The sequence below is a fragment of the Saccoglossus kowalevskii genome, chromosome 2 (assembly GCF_978046115.1).
Source record: "Saccoglossus kowalevskii chromosome 2, keSacKowa6.1, whole genome shotgun sequence".
Taxonomy (NCBI): domain Eukaryota; kingdom Metazoa; phylum Hemichordata; class Enteropneusta; family Harrimaniidae; genus Saccoglossus; species Saccoglossus kowalevskii.
In genome coordinates, this window is record NC_140642.1 from 21,132,455 (window position 1) to 21,147,387 (window position 14,933).

Sequence of the window (14,933 nt, forward strand, 5' to 3'; positions counted from 1 at the left end):
CTCTTGACAAACGTAATTTTAACTGTGAATTTTTACATGTAACACTTTGAGTTTCTTTTATTAATCCAGGACGATTTGAGTGACGTCACTCACAACTACCGAGAAGATGGCGGTGATGTTTGTTGGTGAAGAGTATTCGACTATTTTCTCGTGATTGTGAGGGTGAATGTAATAGAATATGCAATACCGAAATTTTGAATAGATCTTTTAGAACACTAAGATTCTTTCCGACCAGTTTTAGTACATTTTAAATTGTTTTTTGATCAGCAATCGGAATTTCGGAAGTAAACAAATGATTTTAAGACGAAGTCCTTTCACTTCCTGTGGCGTCCTGAAGACAGTTTTTCCGTTTATACTCGTTTGTTTTTCTTGTCATCGATGTGACAGCCAGTACTTTGAAGGTAAGTATGTTACATTATTAATTAAAGTTAATTTCTTTTAATTATTGTTCTTGGTCGTATATTGTTGTAAGTTGCACTGTCTATCTCGGGTCGACAGTTACGTAATTGTGATTACCGGGGTAATTTATTTTGCCTATTCACTTTCAGAACACTAATACTAACTTTAACCCGACCCCCTACCCTTTATTGCACCTCAAATTAATTGTAATAATAATAATAATAATAATAATAATAAACTTTATTGATATCCTTTATAGGATCTTGAGTTAAATTACAATAAAGTGTAGATGAAAGAAAAAACAAGAAAGACAATATATACTAGTATGTATTGTATATGCCCCAGCCCCCACTTGAGAACTTAGATATCTAGACGGCATACACAACTGAATTGGGGGTGGGGTGGGTGGAGGTTTAGGGTTAAAGTTAGGTTAAAGGGGGTACGATGGAAAGTCTTTCCCAATTTTGTAATGTTTTCTGAAGAATTGAACAATATCATTATCAATAAAGTTAAATTTCTTGGCGAAACAGTATTTTTAACTTAACTAAAACCCTTGAAATAAATATACCCTTAAACGGGAGCAGAGGTCTGGCTTCTGTCACTCTGTACATAAAATTTGAGATCTATTGAATGAATTCTGGCAATAAAAGCAACTTGTATGTGCCTCAAAATGCCCTAAATATCGAGTATAAAACGGGCTGTGAAGTAGACGACAAACATCCTCTTTGCCTGGTGTCATTTCGCCTCTAGGGGGGGGGGGCTGGTTGATGACGTCACTAATTATACAGTTTTAGGGGGAGAAATTAGGGTTAGGGGTAGATTAAAGGGGGCAAATTAAAGTATTGCACTCATGTCTTGTGCAGTTAAAAATGATATTTCTATGACAGGACACCCTTACCATTACACCAATGCCCATATTTGGCATTACAGAAAGCCTTTAAATTTTTGTAGTATAAATTATAGCAGCCAGCATTACTCATGGGAGTAGATATAAATGGTGAACAAATTTTGTTCAGCAAAATTGTGTTCACCAGATCTAGGAAGTAATTTTTGTTTGTGGTGAGCAAAATTTTCCTCATGAAACGGATAAGGGCCATTGAATGAAATCAGGGTGGGTAGAAAAGCTTGTACTTGTATTTAAAGTTGTCATTTTTTTTAATGTTTATGTAACTTGATGTAACTTGATGGAGACAAGAAATAAATATACTATAATTATACTGAAAAAAACTAAGTTTACATGTGTATGTGAAAATATTGCCCCTTCTATGCCAAGATTAAAAGCTGTTTTTTTGGTCAACAAAAAATACCAAAATTGTGATTACCTATTTTTTCCCACCATTTATCCAATCTTATTAGTCATCAAATTAGGTCATTTTGTATAATCAATAACTATCAGTAACTATCATGTACTTGGAGAGTTTTACCAAGAATTCCTACGATGGCCCAAGTATTGGAGAATAGTTGAAGTTGATAGCAAAGATTTTGAGTAACTTGGCCAAAAATCAATTCTGGAATTTCTGATTTATTGCGCAGCTTATCCACAAAGTATTTATTGTTGTCACTACAATAAATCCTGTTATGCATTGCTGTTTGGATTCTGTATTGGGTGTGTGCTAAACAAACATAACCTAGAAAGTATGTAATGTTCCAAATTCACTCAGTGGTAACATGAGTAAAATTGTTGTGTTATAAATTTGAAACAAAGGGATCTACCGGTAATGGCTAATCAAGAAACAATTCAAGAATTGCTCAGACTTATCTCAAAGTTAATGGGAAAATGGTTTCGTAATAAGTCCATCTTCGATCGTTGAACAGAAATTCCTGTGTGCGATTCAGTGAAATGATGATACCCTAATATGCTGAAACGGACATGACTATTCAGCTTTTAGCAAGAAATTGTTGAAGCGAATATCTTGCAAATAACGTAGCTTTTGCTTTTATTACATTACACATTTCTTGACACATCAAATTATCATCTGATTAGAATAAAAGGTTTTTTCAATTATTTCTTTCCTCTTTTAATTATTTTTGATGTCACTTTATTTTTCCATTCTGATCATGAAATGTGATTAATCGTGAGACCAAAAAATAGATAATGCTAAATACAAATAATACAAATAAGATCTTATTTTAATCAGGTTGGTTTTGCTGACACAAGTTTAAAAGAACATATAAATTATCATATCCTGTGTACCAATTCTTTTGAACGTTGCTTATACTCGCTGATTGAGTTTTGTTGGCATTTATTGTCCTAATAAATGTACTGATCACTTTGTGTATGACCCGTCAAAACAAGCTCCTAGTGGTTAAAGAGGTACTGACCCTATGTGATGAGACCCCACCCATTGTGACCCCATTCTTTTTGTAATCTAACCTCACCCATTTGCAACTATGAATGTAATTGAACTCCTACATGTACTTTTCAAAGTGTTATACTATCCAAAATGAAAAAGAAACTAAAGTGCTTGGTTTTTTGTTATTGATGACGATAACATTTTAGCAACATCACAGTTTGCTTGACAATCCATGTTCCCAAATTTCATGATTTTAGTGACTCACAAAAATTTGCCTCTCAACAGTTAACTATGTAAGCTGTGAGTGACAATTTGTTTTTGCAATTTCTCAACATTATTGATCATCATATAGTGGTGATGTTTAGCTGTCTGTTGACTTAGCTGATTGCAACCTGCACTAGCCTTTTTTGACAGTAATATTCTGAAATTGCGCATGGCCAAAACAATTTTTTTTTCTCAATGTGAACAGAAATGTGAACAAAAAATCCATTTATCTTGTTTGTGGACACTACATATGCAGTTAGAGTGATGTCTCAGTGTGATTCTGTATTTTACGTGTTATTTTTGTTTTCACTATTCTCTCCATTGTGGCTATTTAGTGGCCATGATGGCGATAAAACTTTATAGGAAACATATTTTCCATGACAGTTCTAACAACTTTTTTAATAACTTTTGTTTTTTCAGTGCGTCATACTTGTCGTGCACCAATAATACCACATGGGCATGTAGTTGATGATCAGTTCTCGTACCATACACAATTTAAAGCTGGTGAACATGCATTTACTGTTTGCAATGAGGGATATCATCTAAGTACCACTAATAATACTAATGTATGTCAGAAAAACAGCAAGTGGGCATATAGTTGGCCACAGTGCATTAGTAAGTATATTGATATCATGGGTATTCATCACAGCTTCCTAATTTGCATAATTATATTTGTATAATAAGCACTTATGCACTACAAACATTATGATACAAATTAACATCATACCTTGGTGATGTTTCTCCACATTGGCCGCTGACTCTTTTTTTTTTTCCTTACTGAAAAGTCACATTTTGGTGATAATTTAAAATTGATATTCGTGATTTGAAAAAGTCATAAAAGTAACTACGGCAATAACCATGACAATAAATATTTTTTATTGCTAAGGTATATATATATATATATATGTTGCACGATATTTTATCACAATACCTAGGCAATGGTTAGAATATTTGCCTCGTATCAGGCAGGTTGTCGGTTTGATTCCCATAGATAATTGTTCTAATAATAAATCATCTACACTTAGCCTTGCCTTCTAAATTAGGTTTGGGAGACTGGTTTTCTGGCTTGATTTATATTTTACTAATTTTGTTGACAAGTAAAATTCAATATAAATTACATGTATATCAATGTGAACATGTGAAATTAAAATAGAACCAATTATTTAACTTGCAAGTACATTAATTTAAATTCCTGTTCGAAATAGAGAAATTACATCCCAGTAAAAATAAATAAAATTCATGCTTTTTCTCAGATTAAATGTGCAGCGAATATACGAATATACAAGGGAATAATTCCCTTTTGACATCACCGATTAGTAAATACATGTATTGCCCAAGCAATATGTAGGTGTGGGTATGAAATATTACTTCCTATTTTTGTTTTGTAGTAAGCTAACATTACACCCCAATCAAACTCCAACATCATCTTAGTGACAGTTCAACAATTTGTTCATACCAGTATATTTAGTCCCCGTTTGGACGCAGTCCAAAAACGAGGACTTGTGTTTTGACCTCCGTGCTTCCGTGTGTGCGTGCGTGTGTGTGTGCATGCGTCTGAATCTGTATCTTAGAAATGCCTGGACCAATCACAATAATGACATTATACATATGCACATCAATTTGTTTCACGATCTGATTCAAGTTGGCCTAATGGCAGCCATTTTTGTACTGAAAAATCATCAAAATTAAGAATTTTGTTGGCTGTTTACAGATGTATTTTGTTCAAACTTGGTATATACATTGAACATTATAGGACATTGATGCACACCATTTTATTAGTCCCTGTTCGAATGCAGTCCGAAAACGGGGACTTATGTTTTGACCTCTGTGTGTTTGTGCGTGCGTCCGAACCTGTATCTTAGAAATGCCTCGACCAATCACAATCAAACTTCACACATACATCATACATGATATTATACATATGCACGTCAATTTGTTTCACGATCAGATTCAAGATGGCCGAATGGCGGCCATTTTTGTGCTAAAAATCATCAAAATCAAGCATTTCTCGGCTGTTTACAGATGGATTTTGTTCAAACATGGTATATACATTAGACATTATAGGACCTTGATGCACATCATTTTGTTTTACGATCTGATTCAAGATGGGCGAATGGCGGCCATTTTTGTATTAATGAATGTGGTTCTCATGCCATATCTCAGACTTGCTTTCAAATGTGGGGTAACAGCCACCATATTTGAGTCAATGCAAAGCAACCAACAAGCTTGTGTCTGATTGGCTACCCAACCCTAACACCTTACAGTCAGATCAATCCGAAAGCAGCTTGTTGTCTGTTTTTTTTTTTTTTTGACGTATGTTTTGCCTTATACAAATGCTTTGACTGCCAGATTAACACCCATATTAAAATCCTTGTATTGACAGAACACAAACCTCTCATATCTGTTGTCATATCTGTTGTCATATCTGTTATTTTTCCTCTTCATGTAGGTATCAGATGTCCATCTCCTCTTCCTATTGACTATGGTGACTATACAATTAAAAAAACTGATGTTAGCTCTTCCAGCTATGCTGTGCTTTATCATTGCTTTTCTGGATATGTCTTAGTGGGGTCAGCTAGGCTGATGTGTTTACAAGACTCAGATAAATGGCAAGGAACTGTCCCACATTGTGGTAAGTTTACATCATACATACTGGTAGTACTACACCTTTGGGAGTGAGGGTACACTACATATCCAAAAATATCTTTATGATTTTCACCTATTGCAACTGCATTGTTCCTCACTATAATTTTTCTTGAAGATCTGATCCAACATCTTACTGACAAGACAAAACTCCAGTGTTGATTTTAACTGTAACTCTAAACAACCCAAACAAATAACAAATATACAGAATCTATATCACTATCATTAACACCGAATATTGTCCCAGTCAAATTGACTGCAGGGGATATAGTGGTTACCAGCATCTGTCCACATATCTTCATAGCATCATATCAGGAGCACTATTACCGGTACTGAGTACTGATAGAAACATTCACACAATGCTTTATTGAGCTCATGGTGTATTAGGCTCATGTTCTGATCATCATATTTAATAACTGTTTATGGTCATGTAAAAATGCATAACTATCATATCTGATAGATATAAATGTTCAACCTGTGCTTGTAATAAGATGCCAGGGGATCTGCTATCTCTTGATAGTTTTCTCGTCATATGTGTTTGTTTTGTACTTTCGCACAAGAACTTGTCATTTACACTTATATAAAAAATAGCGTTTTTCAGTGCTATTGTTATTAAATATACATGTACATGTATGTGTCCTGAATGACATTGTGAAATGTTGTTGCAGTAGACTACGAGCACTTGGTGATCCATGTATTCTATTTTCTGTCAGACATGTCCATCTGTTAAAATGTAAACAAACCACTTCACAATTCACCAGCCTATATTTCCTTACTTGACCGCGCTAGCGCCCATGCCCTATCAACCCCCCCCCCCCTTTGTGCAATTTTTATACTCAGGGTCACATTCGGCAAAGCGCCCACCCCTTCAAAATGCCACTAATTTAAAACTTGATCTTTGATCATTGCTTAACGAATACCAGTAATCGGTACCCTTGCACCTTCATGCTTGGATATTCAAATGATCTTATTCTGCTTTGTTATCAGAAATCGTATGTACAAGTCAGCCACCATCATTAGATAATGGTCGTTTTATAGTCCGTGGTGAAGCAGTAGGTCCTGGTAATGGCCAGTACCGACAGGGCAGTGTAGCTATATACGAATGTGATACCTTCTATAGTTTGATTGATAATAACGTACTTACATGCCGCTATGGTAAATGGACTGGTCCACCTGTCTACTGCGGTATGTTGTGGGTATTTTATCTGTTAAAATGTTATCTGTATGCATTCATGCATTGTTGTTAGCAAATGAATATGTGAATAATGCAGAACTCTGCAATTGTTTGAAGTGTACTTCTAATAGAGAAAATACTATATTTTGAGATTGAAAAATAGCATCTGATCATAAAGAATTTACTGATTTGATATTTATGGGCAAGTTGTTTTGATGAAACAATAATTGAAATGCCAGTGGTGTATGAATTCAGTGCTCTGCTTGCCTGTAAATCAGTATCAGTGAAACGGAAAAGAACAAACACTTTCTGGGGCTGGATTGTACTATGCACTGATTTATGCTGATCTTATTTATTTTCTCACTCCAGATCCACTGCCCGGCTGCAACATGCCCGAGTCAACACCTCATGGTTATATCATTATATCAGAACAACTGCCTATTCCATTTGGACACAAAGTTAGTTACCGATGTGAAACAAATTATACATTACATGGTAGCACCGAAAGGGAATGTCTTTCAACCATGGCATGGTCAGGAAATCCTCCGTTATGTCTCTTGGGTATGTACAACAAAATGTGTGATTAAACATCGCAGAATAATCACAGATGAGTTTTCTTCAATGTTCATTTATTTATATTGAGAGGATATGTCATAATTTCTTTAGTTTAATAAACAGTTGTGTTTTTGTGTCGCTACAATTTTGTAACTTGCCATGACACAAACCAAAAAAATGACATATATGTATCTGACGGGATCACTATTGAAAAGAAACCATATTTCTAAGGCGATAAAAAAATTAAAAAAATAGGTCTTCATTGTAAGTTGATTTTAAATTTATCATTGACTCCAGGAGGAGGGTGTGATGATCCTGGAACTCCAGACCATGGTAGTAGATGCTGCCAAGACACTTTCATGACAAACTCCATCTTGGCTTTTTACTGTGATGAAGGCTATGAAAGATCAGGTTCTCCAGAAAGAAGTTGTCAATATGATGGATCCTGGTCTGGTATTCAACCAACATGCTATCAGGGTTAGTATATTAGTGATAATAAATTCATCATTCCCTTTGCTGCATTGTACCATTTGATTAGAAGCTACAGAATTTACAGTACTACACTGGTTCTCACAGAATTATTTGTTAATTATTGATTACCGATAGGTCGATTTAATCTGGTAGTCCCAATAACTGCATACAGTACACAGTAAATGATCACTTCATGGTACTATTACCGGATTCTGACGTAAATTCGCCCTGGGCTGTTAAACAGCAGTTCGGATTTAAAAAAAATAAAATGGGACCAAGAATTCGTCCAGGGCGATTTTTCGGCAGTTGTTTAAGGTGTTATTTTAATCTTTTCTGATGCCTAAAAGTTTCACCGTAGTCATTGACGTCTATTCAAGAGTATGATGTTTATTGGGACTACGGTAGCATGAATGGGTAAGCTTCGTTTCGACAATGAGCTGTTATTGCTGTAAACAATGTTAAACTATTCTTTAAATGCTCAGTTAATCTTTTGAAAACAACTATTTTTTAGCTTCGCTGTCGACTTTGTCGAGCGGAGCTTATCATATGAGTGATTGTCCGTCGTCTGGCGTCCGTCGTCCGTGTCAATGTTTTACTTCTTCTTGAAAACTATAAGCTTGAATGCTTTGATACTTGGTGTATATGTACCTTGGGTAGACCTCTCTCAAAATTGTTCATTTCATGATGATATCTTCAATTCTCTAATTTTGGTGAATATTTTTGTCATTTTTGGTAAAAAATGATATTTTCGACTTCTTGTTAAAAACCACAATCATTTATGGTGAAAAATGATATTTTTGACTTCTTGTTGAAAACAGCAAGTCCCATTGCATTGATACTATGCATATTGTTCATTTTCTAATGATATCTTCTGTTCTTTAATTGAAATGTGCATTGATAACAGCCGAGTTATCTCAGTCGAGAGGCTGCTTGTTTTATTTAAAAACAAATCATGCCGCTTTCCCATCAAAATCCAAGCCAAAAGATTGTACAACATCGGCAAATCTCTTCTGTGCTGCGTTCAATAACATTAACATATTTAAATCAGCTATGGTAATTTGAACACGTTAGCATCATCCATCGCTTTCATTGGTCAAAACATGGCGGACATTCATTTCTACAGCATCGAGCGTTGAAAATGTGATCGGAATCATTCACTTACGATTAAATAAGTTGAAATTTATTTGCATTTCATAACAATTCAACGAATTTATTGTTTGCACGTTATTATAAGCATTACTAGGTTATAATCAACAATTGTGAAACGCAGCATGACCAGACTGCGCTACCGCGATCATTTGCTACTAAGCAATGCAGTTGGGTTCGTTTTTATTTGAAACTTCTTTTAGAGAAAGATGCGTCTACTTTTTAATCCAGCAAGGAAAAAGCTTCTGCAATAGTTTCTTTCGTTTTGGGTGGTCCAACTGCCAGTGTTCAAAATCGGCGTAGGTGGATTTTTCAATGAAAATATAAGCCCCCAAAAATATTTGACGAACATTTTTTTAAATTTTGCACCCCACCAGCCGTGAAACCACCAAGGGCGATTTTTCGGACAGGCGAATTTACGGTGGAATCCGGGACTTACTCAATACTTACTCATTGTATTTGATGCTCCTCGTAGGTCTCCACTTCCATATTATGTGATATATGATCGGTCAATCAGCAGTTGTGTGGACTTATGCTGTTTTATATAGAGAGTCAACAAATTTTAAACTGTTTCCAGAATATCCCAACAAAATCAGCCTTGGGATGACATCTGAAACATATTTATATCGATGTTATACTGTTTATTAGAAATGCATCTTAAATACAAGTGCTTGTAGCTAACAGCTGTCTTTATGAGGACTGGATAATTAAGATATACCTTATATTGACCATGGGCACATGCACTACTGAATAAGCAAATAAATAATTGTGTTTCTTCTTTGAATTGCAGTGAATTCTCTCATAACTGCATCTCCAGTGGCCCAAAGTGTGTTCTTAAACAACACTACTATGACTGTTGTGATAGTCACTACTGGTACAGTGCTGGGAATGCTGATAATTGTCATTCTCTTTAGCGTGAGGCGCTGTAAGTATTGCTCTCACAGACGACGAGTCTGTCGCTCCATCCAGATACAGCAGATGCGTCACAGCCGAGCTCAGGAATTTTACAGAGGCCATGAAGACATTGACAGAGTGGCTCTTATTGCATACGCAAATGGTTTGGAAGTAGTACTACCTTCCTACGAAGAAGCCACAGCAAGCGAATCTAGATCACGACCCCCATCATTTACTGAATCCAGCGAAGCTGATACCAACCACAGCAACAGTGATCAAGCATCCCAATTCCGTAGACTGCCACGTGTACCCAGGAATCTACGCCTACCCCCTCCACCACCTGTTAGTAGTATTTTTGTTAATCAGTTACAGAATGAACATCAAAATGCTGATCATGAAAATCGAGTCACTCATTCAGCGAATCAGGCAGATGTTCAGGGTGAAGCTGGCAACCTGCCGGCCAGTGTGCAACCTGAAAATGATGTTGAGAATGCGAGTCCACAAAGAGCTGATGATGATGCTTTGTTGAATTTGGAAACTGTACTAACCAATATCAATGCTGAACACGGAATAGAGCCAGCAGAGGTGGATAATGTTACTAATGTTGATAGTGGCGTAGATGTTCTTTCTCACCTCACTGAGCGTGGGGTTGATGATGTTGATAATGTTGATCATGAAAATGATGATGCATTGTTAACTGACATCCAGATCAATGAGTGTGACAGTCATATTTCTGTCGATGGTAAGTAACAACTAAACTTTTACAAGTGTAAAATTGTTTTTGAGCATGATTGTGTTTTCTTGAACCACAGAAAAGCATTGACATGCTTCAATGAGCTTTGTTATCGTGTCTATGATCATGGCGAGAGAGGTGTCGTCAAAAGACATGCAAGTAATGCAAATTTCAGTCAACCTGTTGTTCAGTGTCTTCAGGATTGTCTGTGTGGATATTATTCCAACCGCCATACAAACTGCAGTTCAATGTCTGAATTTCACTTTTAATAAATATTTCTCCATGTTTCCAAGCAATTGAAGTATGATATTGATAGTTTGCACATCAGGAGTCAACTAAAACTAAGCACTATGATACATGATGTCTATTTCGGCAACACCAAGTCTACCGGTTTCAAAACGGATAATAATCATGTCATTGTTCATAAATTTACTAGTAAATTAGTAAATCAACTTCAGAAGTATATGAACATTTGAGACAAGATTTTCATTAAAAGTTCTACTGTAATGACTGTAATTTATTTAAATAATACAAATTACAATTAAATAAAAGTTTGAACAGAGTATGTATTGTTGGTGCGGGTTTTCCTCAAACAATGTTGATATTTCACTTAAATATTGTTGAATGCTTATTGAAAAGTTACTTTTTTTCTTCCTCAGATTAGAACCTGAACGTGGAACCCTAAGCATGTGATCCATAATGTACCAAACCTGTGTAACCTGTGATAAGTAAACCTTATCTACAATGATTACCAGAAACCAAAGCCAATGACATCGACACTTGGAAGAAATATTATCATCCTCAACAGTAGGATATTTATTTTTTGTTTACAACTCTGCACTGGCAGATGTTGTTCACTATTCTTGGTCTAGTTCATACTATACAGATTATACTGCCTTTGACAATCTGAGAAATAACTTGTATGTAGACTGTTTAGGTATTTGAAATACTTGGATATGTGTGTAAACAGAAACACACTTCTTCTTTTGTAACAATCAAAACTGTTATTTTGTAGTACATGATAGATTAAGAAATATTTCATTACATATTCTGGTGCCAACCATTAGTTATATCCACTATAAATCTTAAAGGGCAAATGTGCTGTGTTTTTTCGCTATTTGTTGTGTACCAGTCTGTTTTATTCCATGTTATTCTGTTTACCTTTCTGACACTAAATAAGTAAACAAATAGTTTCATAATATGTCCTGTAAAATGGTATATATTTTTGATAATAGCATGTATTGGCTGGAAAATTAATTTTATTTGAGCAGGAAATAACTGTTTCATCTGAGCCATATTTTGGCGATATTACCTCACTGACAAGTGTGTGGTAAGACTACAAAATTTCATGATTTTCACCAACTTGCAAAATTTTGTCTCTTGCAAACTTAAAGCACTTCACAGTATTCAACTACCGGTACATCAAATTCAAGATGTTTTACATTCCTTCATGTCAAATGAGCTAAAATTACAGCCTTTCTGAGAATTATTCGGAGAGTCAGTTAGCAAAATGACTTGCAACTTTGCAAAACACTTTGGTCTTTGCCCAATCTAGACTTGTCGGCGCCACTTGAGTGACGGGCGCGTGGTTTGGGATTACTATTTCATAGGGTTGTCGGCTTAGTGAATTGTAAGTATTATCTAGCGTGCGTTCACAGCAACTATTCTTTATTTTTTATAATTATATTGTAATTATTTTCAGTAATTTTGAAAATCACAAGTTGGATGTTGCTTAAATCTGTCGAAAAATGTCAACCCCGCGCTCATTTTAGTCAGTTGTACCTGTTACAAAAATGGACTAGACATAATAACGGTCATTATATATACCCTTGTCATTTTCAAACTGCAGTTGAAAAAGTGATTCGATCAAGGAAGGCACTTTTGATTTGACAAAATCCATCAAACTGTTATAATCAAGTTTTCCGTTTGTGTATCCCTGACGTACTCTCCCACCACTGTATAAAATCTGAATTTGAAACATAATGCACCAGTAATGTAAAAACAACTTTTAGTTTGGCCCAAAACTGTCGCGAAACTGCAGCGCGTCCCGCTAAGAAACTTTACTTTGAGCCTTCCCGCCAACGACGAGTTCATTAATACCTGGGGTTACTCAACACTCAGGAGTTGTTTTGTAAATCACGCTATGTCAGGTGGACTTAGATGGTTATAACAATTTAAAATAACACTTTGAATGCATATAACCTGTTAATATATGGTAACCAACGCGTGTCGTTTTGAAAACAGCGTTTTACCCGCATCTTGCAAGATAATGGAATGATTCCAATTGTGGGCGTGCCAATACAACGGCGCCATCAAGTCTAGATTGAAAAAGACCTAAGTGTTTTGCAAAGTTCCAACATATATTGCTAACTGACTGTCCGAATAATTCTCAGAACGGCTGTAACACTGTGTGTGCTGTTTACATAGCTAGAGCATCTTTCCTTCATATATATTTCAGATGGCTCAGTATCACAGGGAATACGCAATACAAAAAACATTTTTTAAAACACAGTTCAAACTAAATTCTTACGATATCTTAACATAGTAATATGGATGATTTTATAAAGTGCTGCAGTCATACATTACTACGTATATTATAATGTAAATTTAGTGAGATATAAAATATGATGTTTTGCTGATTTTTCATTTACAGTTGTATATTATTTTTAGAATATTGTGAATGCCTTATTGTCTTTCTTTCTTATATCGATCATGTTAGCAAACATTCAGTTCTGTTAAATTGGTCCACAGTGATTGGTCCCTATGTATTCATGTTTTCTTGCATCTTGAATATGTATGTCCCAGTGAAAGCATTAAAATGTGATGGTTAAGCTTATTATGGAGTTTTTGCCAATCACTTTTTTGTTGTGGATAAACAGTAGTTTTCACATTTTCTTGGTGCAGCTTACAGCATATAATAAGCAGACATTCTAGAATTTTCTCATAATCCAGCCATTTAAACTGCTGTAAAATGACCAATATTCACTGGGTTTAAATCTCGCTGATTTACAATTTCAGGCATATTCAGTGGGTTTTAAATTCACGGTTTTATCATTTAGATAGCGTGTTCTATGCTAAATGTTACATATTCACTGGGTTTTAATTTAGCGCATTTTCCAGTCAGCGAAATAAGCAAAATTAAAACCCAGTGAATAATTAATCCTATTACAGTACCGTAGGTGATATTTATTTCCTCCAATGCTGTATTAATGTATGCCTTACTTTGTATTTTATATTTAGAATGAAACATTGTTACTAAAATAGTAGTTTTTGTGAGCATATACTTACAATTTAAATTTTTTTTAAAATATTTTGTGCTATTTATGATTCTTATCCTGGTATTATGGAGTACCATATATGTTCATTGTCAGTCATATAGTTGCTTATATGTCGTGTTCATTGCAAGACTTATTTATTCTTAATTAAGTATACCGAGTAATTACAATTGATTACAATATTCAAAGGATCTGAGTGGTTGTTCAGTGGTTAGTGTATTCTCCTTATATCAGTGAGGTCATGGATTCAATTTCCAGAGCAAAATAATAACTCGGCTGTATTTATCACATGTTTGCCCTGTCCTAAAAACATGCGATATTGGGTTCGAGAAAATACTACGAACGACAGTGTTCAAACATTGTTCTGAATTGCCATCTAGCACAACAATGTTTTAAAAAAATATATTAAAATGCTAACGAGCTGGTCAACGTCTTATCTCAGTTACATATGGCATGACATACACAATACATCTTACCATTATGGTATACCAGTATGTAATTTGTTTGATTTTCGCCAATATGAAATTTCACAATTTATTGATTGTGTTTGCGAGGTCAAAATTTCAAAAGAATTGATGAGAATCCATGTGTTTAGGGGACACCAGTGAAGTTTTCACTGCTACAGAATTTGTCAATTTTCTCTGACTCGCAAAATTCCCCAAAGTTTGCAAAATTAAAGTTGTTAGCATTATTACCACTATGATGGAACATATATGTACACATATTATGCTTTAGTCTGATGACACTCAAGCGATGGTTTTGTAAATTTAATTAACCACTGGTTGTAATTATGTATTATTATTTTAAAGGCTGCACTATTTTATTTGGTTAATTAAATATTTAACAAGAGGCTGATTCCTATGTAATTCTGTGTTTCCTGTGTTAATTAAGTAACTTGGTTAGCCATTGTGATCACTCTGTACTGGTTTGACGCTTTCTGTTTTAAAGATTGCACTATTGGTACAATTATTGCAGTACTTTCAAAGACGTTCTTGCCTATGTTAGCCTGTATGTATACATGTGCTTTGTCCAATACCAGAACAATAAAAGGAAATCCTCAAACCAAGTTCCTGCATATTTAATCG

At 35.0% G+C, this 14,933-nt stretch overlaps 1 protein-coding gene across 1 annotated transcript; it reads left to right on the forward strand.

The window, feature by feature from the left end:
- Positions 1 to 107: 107 nt before the first annotated feature.
- On the forward strand, positions 108 to 14,914 carry LOC144357925 (uncharacterized). Its single transcript, XM_085492723.1, has 8 exons — positions 108 to 401; positions 3,378 to 3,572; positions 5,407 to 5,589; positions 6,588 to 6,785; positions 7,144 to 7,335; positions 7,627 to 7,806; positions 9,737 to 10,582; positions 11,233 to 14,914. Exons 1-8 carry the CDS (start codon positions 293 to 295, stop codon positions 11,235 to 11,237), a joined length of 1,908 nt encoding a protein of 635 aa, XP_085348849.1. The 5' UTR covers positions 108 to 292; the 3' UTR covers positions 11,238 to 14,914.
- The last annotated feature ends 19 nt before the right edge of the window (positions 14,915 to 14,933 follow it).

Excerpts from the sequence above, each read along its gene's own strand:
- LOC144357925 (XM_085492723.1), top strand. The coding sequence starts at position 293 with ATGATTTTAAGACGAAGTCCTTTCACTTCCTGTGGCGTCCTGAAGACA. Across the intron at positions 402-3,377 it reads TGACAGCCAGTACTTTGAAG|TGCGTCATACTTGTCGTGCA; the intron begins GTAAGTATGTTA and ends TTGTTTTTTCAG. Across the intron at positions 7,336-7,626 it reads TCCTCCGTTATGTCTCTTGG|GAGGAGGGTGTGATGATCCT; the intron begins GTATGTACAACA and ends CATTGACTCCAG.